A 17,068-nucleotide genomic window follows, 5' to 3' on the forward strand; every position below is an offset into this window, starting at 1 on the left:
AGTCCTAGCGGGAGCAGTGTCACCGGCAGAGTCATGTGCCGCCAAACGCTCGCCTTTATCCAGAGTTAAACCTCTTGATGCGCTCTCCTCCTCTCGCTCATACTCTCTCTCTCTCCCTTTCGCTCTCTCTCTTTTGCTCTCTCTCTTTTACTCTATTTTACTCTCTCTTTCTCTCTCTCGATCTCTCTCTCTCTCTCTCCCTCTCCCTCCCTCTCTCTTCTCTCTTTCCCTTGTGTTCCTCTCATATCCTCCCTCTCTCTCTCTCTCTCTCTCTCTCTCTGTCTCTCATGGTCCCTGTCGCTGTCTGGAACACCCAGTTTTGCCTTGTTTTTTATTAATCAGAGATGCACAAAAACGCTCAGCTGTTCCGTTCCCGATTATCATTTCACCGAGCTTCGCCGCCAAAGCATTACCTATTTATTGCGCTTTAGCAGAGTGGGAGATGTGGCGCGTTGCGATTGGCCCTTTTTAGGTGGCTGTCTGTCAAAGCGTCACGCTGTGCTGTGTTCTCCCGCAGAAGTTGTTATTGAGTGTGAAAGTTTAAGCGCTCATGCATTTTAAGCAGCGGCGATTCCTCCTTCGCATAACGCGTTTGTCGCCATCACTGTGTTTGTCCTATATGTCAAGGGGTAATACAAGGTTTCTGCCAGAGGTGGACATCCTGGGTCCAGAAAGTAAAAGTCCTGCCATATATTCTTTCTACCTGTGCACTTAACACAGGTGATCTCACTTATGATCTGATCTACCTGGCTGCTAATTAGGATGAGCCGCTTTACTAAATGGTTGGATCAGATCTCATCTCGGCAGGACTTTAGCTTTCTGAACCCGGGATGTCCGCCTTTTAGTTTCTCCAACAGACAAATGAGGGCACACACAGCCCTTCCTTAGTGATGATGTGTTGTTGTTTGTGTTGTTGTGCTTTCTTGCAGAAAGAGCTGGTTATTGAGACCCAGTGCATTTCCTTAGTGATGATGTGTTGTTGTTTGTGTTGATGTGTTGTTGTTTGTGTTGTTGTGCTCCCTGCAGAAGGAGCTGGTCAACAAGACAGACTGCCCCCGCATGTGCGCTTACAAACTGGTCACGGTCAAGTTCAAGTGGTGGGGCCTGCAGAGCAAAGTGGAGAGCTTCATTCACAGAGTGAGTGACCACGGAACCCTCTTGACCTCATATCCTGTCATACTGCTGTTTTCTTTAGCACTCTTTTTAACTCTCTCATTCATTCTTTCTTTCTCTCTCTCTCTCTCTCTCTCTCTCTCTCTCTCTCTCTCTCTCCCCCCTTCACCTATCAGCAAGAGAAGCGGATCTTCACCAACTTCCACCGCCAGCTCTTCTGCTGGATTGATAAGTGGGTGGAGCTGACCATGGAGGACATCAGGAGAATGGAGGCAGAGACGCAGAAAGAGCTGGAGGAGGTACACACACACACACACACACACACACACACACACACACACTCTCTCATGTGTATTCCCTTACAGAGTCCTGGAGTCCTGTTTTGGCATGTGGTGTGTTTGACATGAGAGAACCTTTTTTTCACAAGTCACAGCAAAGCTCTCTAGCAGGGCAGGGTATGCTGATGGTCCTGGTATGGCTAGATTGCAACTATAATTTGACTCTTCTGTTAAGTGTCAACACATTGCCATCATTTTAATTCTGTTAATATTCTTTTTGAAGTATCATTATTCTGCGTCATGATCTGGTGAAGGCCCCAGGCCGAAACATCGTCGCTCAATAAGGACTTTAATCTTTAGCCAGAGTGTGCGGCACCTGCTTTTTCTGAAAGTATCAACACATTGCTACAATACATCTCCAATGGTTTCCCATAAAGGCCTAATACTCATTAAAAAAAATATTTATCTACCATTTAGGCATGTAGAGTTATGCAAACTTTTATTTAATTAGTATCAGAGTACTGTGGCCAATAAGGATTGACCAATAGGGGAACTTGGAAACATTATTTTACTATTGGCTAGAGATGTATAGGAAAGAAGGGAAGTCTTTAAGCATAAGAGGCAAACGGGAGATCTGGGGTAAAGGAATCTGGAGGTCGTTTTTATCTGATGGGGTGTAGGATCTGTGTCACTATCTGTTACCGTGTTAACTGGGACTGGTGACTGTTTAAAATTAGTATTAGTATATTCCAAATATCCTATCCAGACAGGGACTGCCTCTCCTCTGAGTTTGGTTCTATATTATCCTCCCAGAGGTTGGACTTCATTATGACTTCCCGCAATAGATCTTTAGAGATTTAGATTTAAGGCTCTGCTAACTCTCTGCTAACTCTGTGAAGAACAAGTCCTGGTAATGAGTTCTGTCGTGATGGGCTACTTCAGCCTGGACAATTGTGGAAAACGAGGCTCATGAGAGACCATCATCAGCTTTCAGACCTCCTCTTTAGCTCTGCGTCTGATCATTTTCCCAAAGCTAAATAATCAGCTCTTATAATCAGCCCCCATCCTGCCATCCATCCATCCATCCATATCCATGCCACTGTAAGCTCTCAGAACCTGCCAATTACCCGGAGTGTAATTTCACTGCCATTCCATGTAATGAAGTCTATATTTTTGTCACTACTGATTTTCTCCCAACCACAATCATTAAAACGCAGCAAATGTAATTAATCCTTCCTCTGTGATTTTTTATCTGTTCGTCAATGTGTAATTATGTTGCTGCCGTGCCCTAAGTGCTTCATTAGGCCCTTAGCAAGGAAATGAGATGACTGTTGGATCACTGTATTTGTGGTTTTTGGGGAAGGGAGGTTGCACTCGAAGCCATAAAAGAGCCATTCTGTTCATCAATAGTTTGTTTTCATTTGAGTAGCTCGTGCAATAACACGTGTAATGTGAGCAGCTCTTACCAGTGTTTTTTGCACCTTCGGTAGTCTAGCATTACTTCAGTTCAGGCATTAGTCCACCTCTCTTTCCCATTGCAACCACTCATATCATGTCTACTAACACCCAGCGAGAGGGGAGCTGGTGTGCCTATCGCTGCCTGCTTTGCCTCTCTCTCTCTCTCTCTCTCTCTCTCTCTCTCTCTCTCTCTCTCTCTCTCTCTCTCTCTCTCTCTCTCTCTCTCTCTCTCTCTCTCTCCATCCTGTCTGTCTCCTTCCCTACTAACTTTCCCCCCTTCCTCCTCCTCCATATCGCCGAAAGCTTTTGTTCCTGGAATCTGCTGATGGTCTCGTTTTGCGTCTAGATGCGTAAGACGGGCTTGGTGCGAGGCACGAAGGCCAGCGACGAGTAGCCGCTCCAGGTGTAGGTCTGATTTGAGGCTGTGTAAGTGCAACTCCGCGGGGGCCAGCTCGGCCAGCAGACATCTTGGCTCCAGCCACCCCCACGGGGAGGGTTGGCACCAGGATGCTCTTGCCTTCTCCTCTGTGCACACCTTCATCCTTTTTGTCTCTCACTCCCCTTCTCTCATCTTTTTCTTTCGCTCTCGCTCTTCTGTCTCACGCTGGGGTTTCTCTCGAGGTGCATGATCGTGTCGCTTGTAACCACCCGTTTTGTGCCACAAAGTTTTGTGTTGTGCATGTGTGAGTTTAACAACGCTGGAAATAACGACACCGCAGCACGATTTGGTGATGTGGCGAGCGTGTGTTTGGTGTACGTGTTGTCCGTCACGGTGACTTGTCGATGTGAGGGATTCATGAAGCGTGCGCAAAGCTGAATGTGCGACTGTGTAAATGCAACATTTGAGGTGTGGTCTTATTTGTGTGTCTCCTCCCTACTAATGTTAATTGATCACCTCCCAAGGCTTTCGAAATACGGAACTTCTGCCAAGTCATAAAGCACACTGCTGACCAAGCAAATAACCACTCAACAAAATGTAGGATGTGGGGGGGGGAGTGGGAGGGTGGTGTGTGTGTGTGTGTGTGTGTGTGTGTGTGTGTGTGTGTGTGTGTGTGTGTGTGTGTGTGTGTGTGTGTGTGTGTGTGTGTGTGTGTGTGTGTGTGTGTGTGTGTGTGTGTGTGTGTGTGTGTGTGTGTGTGTGTGTGTGTGTGTGTGTGTGTGTGTGTGTGTGTGTGTGTGTGTGTGTGTGTGTGTGTGTGTGTGTGTCTTAAACTGCCCTCTCATATCAGCCTCTGGCCGCCACAATTGAATCCAGCTGTGTGCAAAAAAACACCCTGCTGATTGGCAGGTAGTCAAAGTCATTTACACACAAAATGGAGACTTTACAGTCCTCTCTCAGATCTTTGGCATTACAGAGCCCTACCACCAGAATGCCACACTTGAAGCATGCCATGCTTCCATATGCCTTTCAGTCGATCAATGAATTACCCCTTTGGGAAGTTGAGCTTGGCTACCCCGTAAGCTCGCAGGCAGCTATGCATCAGTACGGCGAAGAGCAGCGCCGTACCCAACCCAGAGCTTAATGAAAACCATTCGAGCTCGCAGTCCAGCTCGAGAAGTGCACTTGTTCATCTTGGCGGCGCGCTCCACGTCGAGCCCCAAGCCCTCTGGCTGCTTCAGGGGCTGGAGGCAGGAGAGGAATCTGATCCCTGGCTGGCCTGAGACGGCTCGCGCCAAAGCATTCCTGTCCCCGCTCCAGTGCAGGGCTTTCATGTCTCTGCCTCTCCTCCTCCTCCTCCTCCTCCTCCTCTTCTTCTCCCCATTCGCCCCAATATTGTTTTTTTTTTTCTTTCTTTCTTTCTTTCTTTCCTTCCCTTCACGCACTCGCTCTGTATTCAGTCCAGCCGCGGCCCCTCCATGTGTTATTCATTTTGAGAAGTAGAAAGTGGCCGACCCGTGCCGAGTGCCTACCTCGGAGTTGGCGTAGTCGGCAGGATTCTGCCAGTGCCAGCGCAGGCCCTTTGATGGCCGACGGGTGGAGAGAGCCAAAGATTAAACGCCTGGCTACCCTCCAGAGTGAAGCCGCTGAGGTGATTTGATCAACATTTTTGCATTGTTAAGAAGCTGACGGTCATGAGTCTAGCTTCCCTACAAAGTTCCACAGATATCACTCCATATGTCGGGTTTCAAGGGCATTATCTCTACAGCTGACAAACCACATCAACCCCCCCCCCCCCCCCCCCATACTGGACAATTGATTCCCCCTGCCATAGTGAGTTAAGTAGTCAGTCAAAACTTAAATAAACGGTGTTGTTTGTTCCGCCTCTGTTTCAGATGACTGTCGTCGTTCATTCATTTTATTTGAGTAAATGGCCCATGTCGTATCCATTTCGAATGGCCCATATAGTTCTCAAGATAATGAAATCTCACTGTTCAGTGGGTTGTAGAGTGGACAGAGCGGTGATTGACTGTGCATGAATGGTTAATTAATTGAATGAATGAATGGACAGATGAGATGAATGGATGAATTGGGAGAGGAGGGGGGGTTGGTGTCACATGGGCATAGGTAAACGTCACTCTGGGTGGTTGTATCTGTGTACAAGAGCTGTATGCATGGGGAAGGCCTTGGCTCTTTCCATTTAATCAGCCACTAACCTGCCTTATCTCTCCGCTTCTGCCGCAACATACGATGGTTGTCAGGTGTTTGTGTGTGGCGGCACATTGATGTGTTTGTGTATAAGCATCCCTGTGTAACGTTGTGTGTGTGTGTGTGGGTATGAAAGTGTGTGTTTTGGCATAGGCTGCCAGAAAAAAAAAAAGAAGAAAAAAATCTTGATGTTCCTTGAAGGCTCATTAACATACAAATGGAATTCTGCACTGGAAAAAGCACCTGCGCCATGATTGCAAATGAGAGAGCGTTGGTGTGTGTGTGGGTGTGTGGATGGGTGGGTGTGTGTGAGAGAGAGAGACAGAAGTTGGGAGATGAAGGAGTAATGGAGGTGAGGTGGTGGAACCTGTAGAAAACGGAGGGCTTCTTCTCGTTCAGTGTCCTCGGCGCGGGCCCATCCTCCGGTCTTGTGCATTCTGCTCAGGCCGCCTCAGAGCCAGCCTATACTCGGGGCTTTTTTTTCTCTAAGCGATTGGCCATGAAGAGTCTGGAGTGCAGCTTCTCCAAACTTCACACGTGCTCAGACTCTCCTCCGATCACTTAATTCAGTGACTCAAAGCCCTTCTCCTCTGCCTCGTCTACTTAAGAAAACGCTGCTTGAAGCTCCTCCATGTGTCTAAGCTAAGCAGACTTACTGTAGCAGTTATTTGATGGCTAATCGCTAAAATGTAGCCCAAAAAAGGACGTATTTGATATCATCATGATTATCATAAATGTTGTTACACTAGCCTACTGTGTTATTTGGGAACCTTGCAAAAAAGGAAGTGTTAGCGTTGCTTATTAGCATCCGTGAAGACCCGTCGCGTCGCAGTAGCCGTGCTTTTTTACACTGCAGAATTCCAGTTGTTGCCACGCCCTCCCTCAACAAACGTCACCGATGGATCTTCATTGTATTGTTTATCTGTTCTCTGTGTAACGACTGCCACCTCCCTGTTTCTCACTTCCTCTCTCTCTCTCTCTCTCCCCCTGTGTATCCTGTCTGTCCACTATCTCAGCTTCGCAGGAAAGGTCAAGTGCGAGGAACCAGCGCCGCCGACGAATGAGACCCAACATTTCCCCACGACTGCGACCATGATACGAAAACCGCCTACAAGATCTCCCCCAAAAAAACCCGACCTATCCCAGAGCTCCCGACGCCCTCCCACCCAATCAAGACGGAGAGGGACGGGGCTCGTCACTGTCGATCATTAGAACAGATCCCCGACAATTGACCCAATCACTACCAACCTCTTGTTGACAGAATAATCAGTGCTGTTGAGGAGGACACAGAATGGTTCTCTTACCCAGCGGCCTGCATTAGAACATTAGAACTGCCTTCTCTTCTCCTCTCTCCCCCCTCCCCCCTGTCCAGTCCAGTCCAGTCCAGTCCTCACTTCATTCCAGAGGCAGATCGCAGGCTGACCGTAAGGAAAAGGAAGACAACCAAAAAACGAAACAAAAAAAAAACGATTGTCTCCCTAGCACAGACATCTCCCAATTGGCGCGGCTTTTCCTTTTGGTTTATATCAGATTGAGCCCTCTGAAAAGCTTAATCCAAACTTCAGCTTGCTGCTGTCACTACCCCCCCCCCCCCCCCCCCCCCCGCCCCAATTATATATTAATTTGTTTGTTCTTGTTCATTCCGCTAGGGGCAAGTCCTTGCTCTTTTCATGTCTGTGTCGTCTTTCTCTCCTCCGTACCCTGTTTTTTTTTTTTTTTTTTTTTTTTTTAGTATTATTTTATTTTATTTTTTCGCCAGAGGTGACGTGCAAACTGTCTTTTTTCTGGGCAGGGTAGAACTTGTGGGGCGTCGGGTGTTTCCCCCCTCTCCCCCTCGCGTCCCTGCTCTCGTGTCCTCTCCTGCCTCAGCATTCATTAAGAGATTACCGTCTCACCACACACACACACACACACACACACACACACTCACTCACTCACACACTCCCAGGTGTGAAAGCTTATGCAGTGACTGGTCTCCGCTACATCCTGGATGGGCAGATCTCTACAGGTATCTAGTTTGTTAATGCCTTACTTTGTTTATGTAGGTCTCAGCCTCCAAACATGCACACACTCACACAGGTGCCTCTAGGTGTTGTGCTTATGATGGTTTTGCACTGCAAGTGCAGCTGTTGCTCTAGATTTCTCCAAAAAAACAAAACAGTTAGAGAAGCATGTGCCTCTCTCAGTTGTGATTTAACACACCGCAACAGAGTCATTCATGTTGCCAGACTCCAGTGCCTTGCCGGGCTGAATTTAGCAGTGAATGTAAACCTCTCTATGTGGCACATCCTCTGACATATGCACATCAACACCATTTCAGGGTTGCCCCAACAACAACAACAATAACAACAATAACCATGACGACAACAACAACAACAACACCCTGCACTTGCACATACGTTCAGTGAATAGATGCCCTTAAAACGTAACATCTACAATCATGGGAAGATGCAATAGGCTCATGGGCCTCAACTAGTTAAACAAGTGTTTCCCACAGAGGCCTCGACTTGTGATTTGGCACTAAGAGGACCCCCCCTTTGGACTGGGCTTGCGATGGTCTCCCATGCTTTAAACCTTTCACTAAGCCATGCTGCCTTAGATACCTCTTATGACTCTATGTATTTTTTTTTTTTTTCTTCTTCCTCTGTCTCATGTTGGGATTTCAGCTCTCCGACAAAAATTGTGAGCGTATGCGTAAATGTATGACTCGAGGTAACCGTACGACTTCACCTCTGCCCGTGCCACCAAGTTGACCTTTCACCCCCACCCCCCCCTGCATTTATCACTGCACCAAGTTGGCCTTTTCTCGCACTTAACCATACGACTTGGCATGCCCTGCGTGTCTATTTTACCCCTTAAGAAAAGAAATCTCTGGAATGGCCAGACGAATTCTGAGGAAAATGTGTTCAATACATGAATGGAACGCGTTGGGATTATGGTCCCGTTTGCTCTTGGTTGGCTCGCCAACTCTCGGCCTTTCACTAGTGTTCCTTCACTTTGCTGCTCCTCAGGGTCTACGCGACACCACCATCATCAGCACTGCAGCAGGCGTTCAACCTTTTTCGTTAGCTCGTCACTAGAACCACAAAGTCCTTCAGTTCTTTTTTACTTGCCGTTAAAAGCACCCTCAAGTGGTAGCTTCTTTTCAATATTGCAATCATTTAAGGTTTGTCTGACTCCCTATCTTCTATTGACCCATATAATGTCACCCGTAGCCATCGAGAATACCATCCCATCCCTGTCTCGGCCAAACCTCCAACCCCATAGTGGGCTTCAATCACCAGGGATTTCTCCGAGTTTACATTCTTATTTCAGTTGTTCCGACTCCTTATCGTGCTGAAGGATCTCATCTGGATTAGCATGTCCTCTGTACTTCATTCTGCGGAGGTCTTGTGGATGGCGTAACCCTCATACCCCTCGTCTTGTGTCGGAAACGGTCAAGTTTTGGGGTGCACTGTAAACCCGTTGACACAGGCCACAGTGGCCTCTGCACTGCTGGAACGTGTTTCTAAACTAACGGATTCCCAATTTGATTCCCAATCTTGTTGGGACACACTGGCGACTGACCACCTTAACTCTCCATAGTGGACATTTATAAGCCTGAACCGGAGGGCTTGCAGTTGACATGCTACTCGGTTGCCCGGTTTTCCAAGGAGTCTGGAAATATGGTTTACAAACAAAACAAAGTCAGTAGTACTGAAGTGACCGGTGCCTCTGGAATCCTGTTTGTAGTCTTATATGGTATATCCTATGATCTGTGTAATCACGGTTTAATTGCCTTGTTTTGAAATCGATTAACTGTATCTCGCACACGACAACAAAAAAAATGAATTGTACGCCTTTTTAATTGTCATTTTTTCTGATCATGATGAAATTCAGGGGATGTGTTAGTGAATGTATGATATTGTGCTACTTTTGTTTGACCGTTTGTGTGTCTGTCTGATTGTGTGGTTTGCAGGTTTTTTCCTGCAAAAAAAAAAAAAAAAAACTATTTGGCAATTGAACTCATGTCCAATAAATTTAAACAAAGAGACTTGGTGTTGCATGTGTTTTTTGTTCATGTTGGGTTTTTTTTCATTGCTGGCCCAGCTGTAATATCAGTGTTCAGCTAGTTTGGTTCCCGGTTCAATTTGAACTCCCACCAGCATCAAATGAAGAATTCCCACCAAAGCTTGCGTTTCACAAGCCAGACTGGTCTGTGGAGTTTAAATTGCATAAGCGCCTAACCGCCTAATCTTCAGTAGTCCTGCTGTTCTGACCATTAATAAGTATGCGTGTGGTTGCATGTTTGGAAGTTGGGAGTAAGAACCTGTTTTTCCTTGTTTGTGCCTGCACTTTATTTCTGTCAATCGCATGTGTGTGTGTGTGTGTGTGTGTGTGTGTGTGTGTGTGTGCGTCAGCTGTGCCTGTGTGAGTCAGCAGATTCTGTTTTCTGTTCTGTTCAGGTGTCTGTTTTAATGATCGTATTATATATTTTGTGTCTATCCACTGGTTGATTTGGATAGGATATATATCTGGTTGTGTAGAATGTGTGTGATGCCGGTTGTGTTTGTGTGTGCTGGTTTTGTGTGTGTCAGCGGGTTGTGAGCTTTTGTCTCTGGATGTTGGGGTCGGCTGTGTCTGGCACCAACTGGCTGTGACTGGTTACTCCTTGTGTGTGTGTGTGTGTGTGTGTGTGTGTGTGTGTGTGTGTGTGTGTGTGTGTGTGTGTGTGTGTGTGTGTGTGTGTGTGTGTGTGTGTGGCAGGGTGGTGGTGTTCATTGTGGAAGTGGAGATGTGTATGTGCGTGCCGTGTGCTTGAGAGGATATCCCCTCCGCCTCCTCATGACCTCACTCCCTCTGGCTGTTTGCGGCCCAGGCTGGCAAGCACAGATAAGCCATGTGCCATGGAATATACCAGAAGGATTCAACCAACAACACACACACACACACACACACACACACACACACACACACACACACACACACACCAAGCCAAGCCTGCTTCTTGTCCTCATGCACACACACGCGCGCACACACACACACACTTGGTTTTATTTGTTTCGTTCTCCTTCTCTCAGGCTGTCCTATTTTCCAGGTGTTCTCTAGTCTTGCCAATAGCTACAACCACACCGTATCAGTCTAACCACATTTCTTTGTCACAGCATATCCACACACACACCACAGCAGCCATGTATCAAAGTTCTGGAACATTCTGGTTCTCTTCCCTTCACCCAAGGTGATGCACAAGAACAAAGAGGCCGCGGGACGCTCTCTAAAATGTCTCCACATTAGATGTAACTGTAGGACCTTTTTTTGAATATTTTTACAATAGAACATCTCGAGGCCACATTCTGTTATGATTTCTGATTCATCAGCTTTTACCTGGATGTCAAGGCTACAGCACAATTACTGCTTTCAAAAGGATTTTAGAGCTGACATTTTAACCCATAACTGTCCACTGTCAGACATGCTTTCAAACGCGTGCAGAAGTGTGTTGCTCTCCCCCAGGTTCAGACCCCCTGCGGGCCCTTGCGGTCAGAGAGGGGGGGGGGCAAGCGGCCAGTGCTCTGGTGTGTGGTGTGTGTGTGTGTGTGTGGATGCTGTGGCGTGTCAGAGGGTGTGCTGCTGAGCGCTGTCCGCGAGAGAGGAAGGTCCAGCCCTCCACCTCTGCACGGAACGCCACATCCGGCTCCGGAGCCTGACGCGGGGAGAGGTGGGGAAACGTCAGTGGAACCGGGACGGAGAGGGACTCAGGAAGACTGTCCCGCCTGCCCTTTCTGAGATATCCTGCCGTGTAGTACACACACACACACACACACACACACACACACACACACACATCCATCCCCATGTTATTTTTTTCTAACCCCAATCCCACCCACCACCACCCCTCTGCTCTGTTTTTTGCGGAGAAGAATGGTCACATGCGCCCGGCGTTACGGAAGCAGGGACAATCTGAAGTCGCCCAGGCGTCAGGCAGTTGGGTTTTAAAATACTCTTTCTAAATGCAGACAGGGGAGGGGTCAGCCATTACCCACCCCCACACAGCCCTCTTGTTTCCAGCGACGTCAGCGAGCGCTCGCTATAAAGAAGCCGTACGTGTTATTGTTGGATGGGCTTTTGCGGTGTAGTAGCGCTGGGAGGCCAGTCTTGCACAATCTAATGAGTGTGTAGAATTACAGGCACCTGGTTGAACTGGGGGAGGCATGTATAAGCTAAATGCTCCCTCTCAACATTACAAACTAATGTTTGCAAAATCCATAGGCTGTGCATAGGTAGAGATTCATTAAAGTCCTAAATTGCACACCTCTTCCATCTCAACATAAGAACTAATGTTTGCAAAATCCATACTCTGTGGATAGATAGAAATGCTTTAACATCCTAAATTGCACACCTCTTCCCAGGCCATTTTATTGAATCTCAGTTTAGTGCCTTTGTATCCAAGGAGTCATTTAAGAACATGTGTTATGCCCTCCAGTTGTGGTAGCTTATCTTGCCAGAGCAAGTGTATTGAAGGTCCAGGTTAATGTGATTCTAGCTCTTTCAACCCTTTGTCAATGCGTTCACTGTGATCTGGGGGTATTCCATTGGATTCCAGTTGGGTTTAGGATTCTTAACTAGTGAGTGTCCAGTACAGTGAAAGTTTTGGTTACTACTGTAGCTTGCATCATGAAGGCTGAGATCACAATAGTGCAAAGCAAAAAGGCTTACTGAATCCAGTATTCAGATGGCCTACATCATTAATAACAAATCCCTGCACTGTCAGGACAACCCATGACATTCTACTGCACGATTCTGATACACGTACAGTACAGCTCTCATACATATATCCTACATCATCTATAAACTGCATGAACATTTTATAGTTACCAGTTTCTTGGTTTCTGTTGTATGTATTATAACTATTTTCCCAGCACTATACAACGCTGCAGTTATTTATGAAGATACAATTACGCAACTTGGAGCCTAAACTTACTGCTAACTATATGTTCTAGTCAATATAGTATAGTGCAGTATACATTTTTGGAAACTATATCATTATGTATGTGTTTTGGAAATCTTTAAGCAAACTAATACCTGTCCCTTGGACTAGAATTACAGTATATTGAAGCATTTGCTGTCATCCCATGGTGATGACGGTGTCATTTCAGTCTTATGCACACCCTTTCAAATGAAGCATTACCTACCTATCAAACCTACTTTCACTCCCAGTGATTGAAGTAAAGAGCTCTACCATGTGAAGTGTTGACAAATTCACAGCAAATTTCCAGTCAAATTAAGGTTAGGGGTAAACAGAAAGCCATCACTACAGAATGACATGCAAGGAGGGGGACAAATCACTGCCGAATTGTCTGTTAATCTCATAAAACTCCAGGATCAGCAAAACTGTGTGGAACTGTCTCTGCGAAGGTTCGTATCCATTTAGAGAACTGCTGCTGGTAAGTTCATCCCCCTTTTGAAACTGTTCTTGCTTGTCTTGACTTGTTAGATAATTTCTCGCTAAATCATTTAATCTGGATGCCAGCTTCTGGTCCAGCCCACCTCCTCCTCCTCCTCCTCCTCCTCCTCCTCCTCCTCCTCCTGCTGCCCCCGCTTAATATCTAAGGATCTTTAAGCGCCCTGCTACTCCACCGCCTACTGCTGGAGCTAACAGTGTTTTGTAATGCGCGGGCCCTGGTTTCTATGCGTGTCAGGTCGGCTTTGGCCTCTGACTCTCAGGCCCTGGGTGGCCCGGGGTCGGCCTGCAGCTTGACCTCCGTGAGAGTGGACCTGCGCCGGGGTGGACGCGCGACCGGGCCAGGCCTGGCGTGATGGCTGGGGCTATTTTCTGCCCCTGCCATCCACACTACTGACAACTGTGATGTTGTTTTTATTTGGGGAGGTGGTGGGGGGGGTGAAGATCCCTTCCTTTTTCATCCAGGCCATGAGTTGAACAGGGCCCCTAGAGAATCTCCTTATTCCTTCCTGACGTGCTGGGAGAGGTCCTTTCCATGGCAGGCCAGCGACAGCAACCGCCACCCTGTCCCCTCCACACACACACACACACACCCTTCCCCCTCCAAACACACACACACAACCACACACACACACACACACACACACTCCTCTCCTATGTCTTTCTCCACTCCTCCCACTTGCACAATCGCTTTCCTCTGGATGACAGATGCTGCTTAACCCTGCTGACCTGCTGTTCTGAAGCGGCCCGGCGTGAGTGACAGCGCGGCGGCCGAGAGGGAGAGGCACAGGCAGAATAACAGCCAGCCGCTCGCTTGCCAACCAGCCCAGAGAGAGAGAGAGAGAGAGAGAGGAAGAGCTTTCTCCGGGATGGGATGGGGGGAAGGAACTGTCTCTTTTTGGGGTGGGGGGGTGGGGGGGGATGCGTTGGTCTCGAGGGAGGAGGGCCCTGAAGCGCCCGGCTCCGGGAAAGAAAGAAAAAAAAGCGCTGCGTCGTGCAAGTGCACATCAAAGTGTCCCGGAACACATCCGCCTGACCGCCATCCTGCATGGTTGCCGGGGCTATTGAGACAAATGGGCCTTTTGGGCCGAGAGTCACGCGACAGTCTGTCATCACACGGGGCGACCCCGTCCGCTCTGTCTTAGCGCTGGGTTAATGTGCCATCAGTAAAAGAGCGGCCATGTTGTGCTCACAGCTGTGACATGGAAACAGTGTGTTAAAGCTGATGAAGTGATTCTTCAATGGGGGGGGGGAAGTACTACACAAAGTTATCGCGTTTTACGTCACAAAACACCGCAATCAGAATGGGGTCAGCCTCACAGGTTCTTTAACTTGATAATACTCTCAGCAATTGTCAGCCAAGTACAAAAAAAAGCTTACTACGTGTGTTCTAACCAACTGCCATCAAACTAGTGTATCATTAACAATATGGATTGCCCTGTTGCATTACACTTTTGAAGGACATTTTAAAGTCTTAAGGTCCTCCACCAAAAAGAAGTGTTACATGTGAATTTCTCCCCACTTCTATCCAATATCACCAACATGTTGCGTTTTCTGGTGTGAACGATAAGGGTCACTAGACCTCACATCTGATCAATTGTATCTGATGTATCAGTAAGGACACCCCTGATAGTATTAGCTCCGGCTTGAGGTGTCAAATGACAGGTCTTATTGCAGCGGATCCACTCCACCACAATTGTGTCCCAATCCCACTCCCCCCCCCCCCCCAGCCCCAACCTGTACAAATATTCAAATGGCAGGTATCAGTGTCAGAGCCCATTCTCCATGTTGGACCGCTCGACATACTCGCCGTGACATGTTATGACAGCTGATATATTATTCATGTTTCCGATGCTCTATGTATGCGGCTCGCTTCCAATGAAAGTAAGTTTGGTTGCGTGCGGTGGGGAGAGGGGAGGGGGGGGGGGGGGGGGGTCAGGCACTCGTAAATCGGTGGCCTCGTCCCGGGCCTGAGCTCATTGTGTTTGTGTCTATTTCCATGGGATGAGCTCACATTCTCCCGCTGGAGTCGGCGAGAGTGACGGAGTGCTCGCTCGCTCGCTCGCCCGCTCCTCGTTCTCTCTGCTCTCCTCGATGCCCTTCAGGGACAGGACATTCTCAGAAAGCTTACACAACACCCACCCATGACACACACACACACACACACCACTACCACCGCTACCCCAACTAGGGCACAACAACTGGCTGTGGACTCTTGCTCCAGCCTGGTCGTGGGTGGGTCCTAATGTTCACACTACTGGTGAGAACTAGCTGCCCTTCTTGGGCTTTACTGTTCCCGTTATGTGGGTCACAAACATAAATCCTTACAAAACCTACTAGTGTTTACCCGTTTATACTGAGAATTTAGCATAATGTGTTAAAGTGTTCTTAGTCAATAGTGAACACTGCTTGTGATAGTGACTTTGGATATGTGTGCACAGAGACGAGTGTTATGAAAGAGCCAATGAGAGAACATTTAAAATGCATGTATTCATCCTCAGTGAAAATCTCCCTGCTCGAGCTGATCTCTACCACAGACGTTGTGGCCCACGAGCCTTTGGTCTGACAGTTTCAGTGCCACCCTCAAGTCTCTCTTGCCTCCTGGATCCCAACTCCTCTCCACTCTTCCCCTTCCCTTCCCTTCCCTTCCCTTCCGTGCCTTCCTTGGCATCTCCCATTCTGCGCTCGGTGACAACTAAACCCTTTGCCTCTTGTCCCCCTCCTCAGCTGTGACGGGGCTGTGTAGCCTACATGGAGGACTCTTACTGGCTGTGAGTTTTTCTCTTTTTTTTCCCTTCCGCCTAGCTTTGCACTGACTGACTCTTTTCTTCCACGGTCTTTATTTCATTTCACTCCATCATGTGTCTTCCTCCTGTTATTATCTAGTCTGTTGAACTGCACAGTATATAGATGTGGGATTTTATGTCTAAACGGGCCTAGCAGTATTGGGAGACGAGAGAAGAGCATATGTGGTATGCACAGCATGACCAATTCATGCTGATTCAAACGACCACTGATGACGGCTTCTACAATTGTTTTGTCATTGTGCACAATCCAAATTAGAAAGCAGGCTACTATCGAAACATTCATTTCCACTCATGATTGAATGAGCGAGGAAGGAGCATGTCTGTGATTGTGCAACCAAGAACGCCCTCTCTCCTCTCTCTATTCCAAACATATCCGCTCCACTCAGATGATATTTAGTCATACAGTGTGGTGTTCGGTTTTAAGATGACATTTTCTCCCTGCTTTAGTCCCTGTGGAGATCACATGGGCTGTTCCACGTCAGAAGTCAGTTTCTGTCTGTGCTTTGTCTACAGTCAATTAGTGATAGTGGGTCTTGCAGGGTCATCACCTAAGGAACAAAACAGGAAACAAATGTATTATACTGTAATGAATTGACATGTTCTCTACCACAGAACTCTTATGTGATTTGTGTCTGTGGTACATTTTCTAGGTTTGCATTGGCAAACAACAGCTGAAATAGGCTATACCTGATAATGATGCTTTGGTACAAGACTGACCAAAGCTGCTTCAAAAGCAGGCCCTCTACTGATAGACAAATCCACTTGCCTACACTGCATGGATACTGGATTTTTATAGTTTGAGGAAAGGGGGGTTATTAGGACTTACTAGTTCAGTAAAAAGGTCACAGTCACTGGCTAGGTTGAGCTTTTGAAAATCGGAAAACCTAGAACTGGATGAATAATGCCGCTTTGACATTTTATTCTTTTCGTCGCTAGATGGCAGTGTGTCTATTCGATTCCAAAGCTCTCAGGCTGACAGATTCCCACGTCTTCTTTGACGAGTCTCACAGGAATTGGATTTAATAGCCGTAGCACCACGGAATAAAAAGTACTTGAGCAAGAACATTTCATTCACTACTCGCTCTCCCAAATCCACACTAGCCTATAGTATAAATATGTGTTAGGAAATTTCTTTAAAAGGTTTTGTGATTGGATGTAGTAGCCTAGCCTATTGCAAGGCAATGCTGATAGACGTCGTTCTACAGATTAAAATAGGCCTTTGTGGCATGATGAAAGATGGGCAACATTTTCTTACAATCAAGAACAGCCTTTCTGTAAGTTCAAAGGGAAAGAAGAATAATTTGGTCGACTAGGCCTTGAGTATGGTAATTGGGTCTCTCCATCTTTCGTTTGGAAAGTAAGTTTTTGATTTTGGGCTACCTTAACG

The 17,068-nt window shown here is 47.2% G+C and overlaps 1 protein-coding gene across 1 annotated transcript in view; it reads left to right on the forward strand.

Moving 5' to 3' along the window:
• LOC134059701 (phosphatidylinositol transfer protein beta isoform) overlaps positions 1 to 9,465 on the forward strand; it is a 24,917-nt gene extending 15,452 nt beyond the window's left edge. Inside the window, exons 9-11 of the mRNA XM_062516158.1 lie at positions 1,027 to 1,137; positions 1,290 to 1,412; positions 6,453 to 9,465. Of these exons, the coding sequence (XP_062372142.1) occupies positions 1,027 to 1,137; positions 1,290 to 1,412; positions 6,453 to 6,500 (282 nt within the window). The 3' untranslated portion in view covers positions 6,501 to 9,465. The remainder of the gene's footprint in view (positions 1 to 1,026; positions 1,138 to 1,289; positions 1,413 to 6,452) is intronic.
• The last annotated feature ends 7,603 nt before the right edge of the window (positions 9,466 to 17,068 follow it).

This window comes from Sardina pilchardus, chromosome 16, assembly GCF_963854185.1.
Source record: "Sardina pilchardus chromosome 16, fSarPil1.1, whole genome shotgun sequence".
NCBI classification, from domain to species: domain Eukaryota; kingdom Metazoa; phylum Chordata; class Actinopteri; order Clupeiformes; family Clupeidae; genus Sardina; species Sardina pilchardus.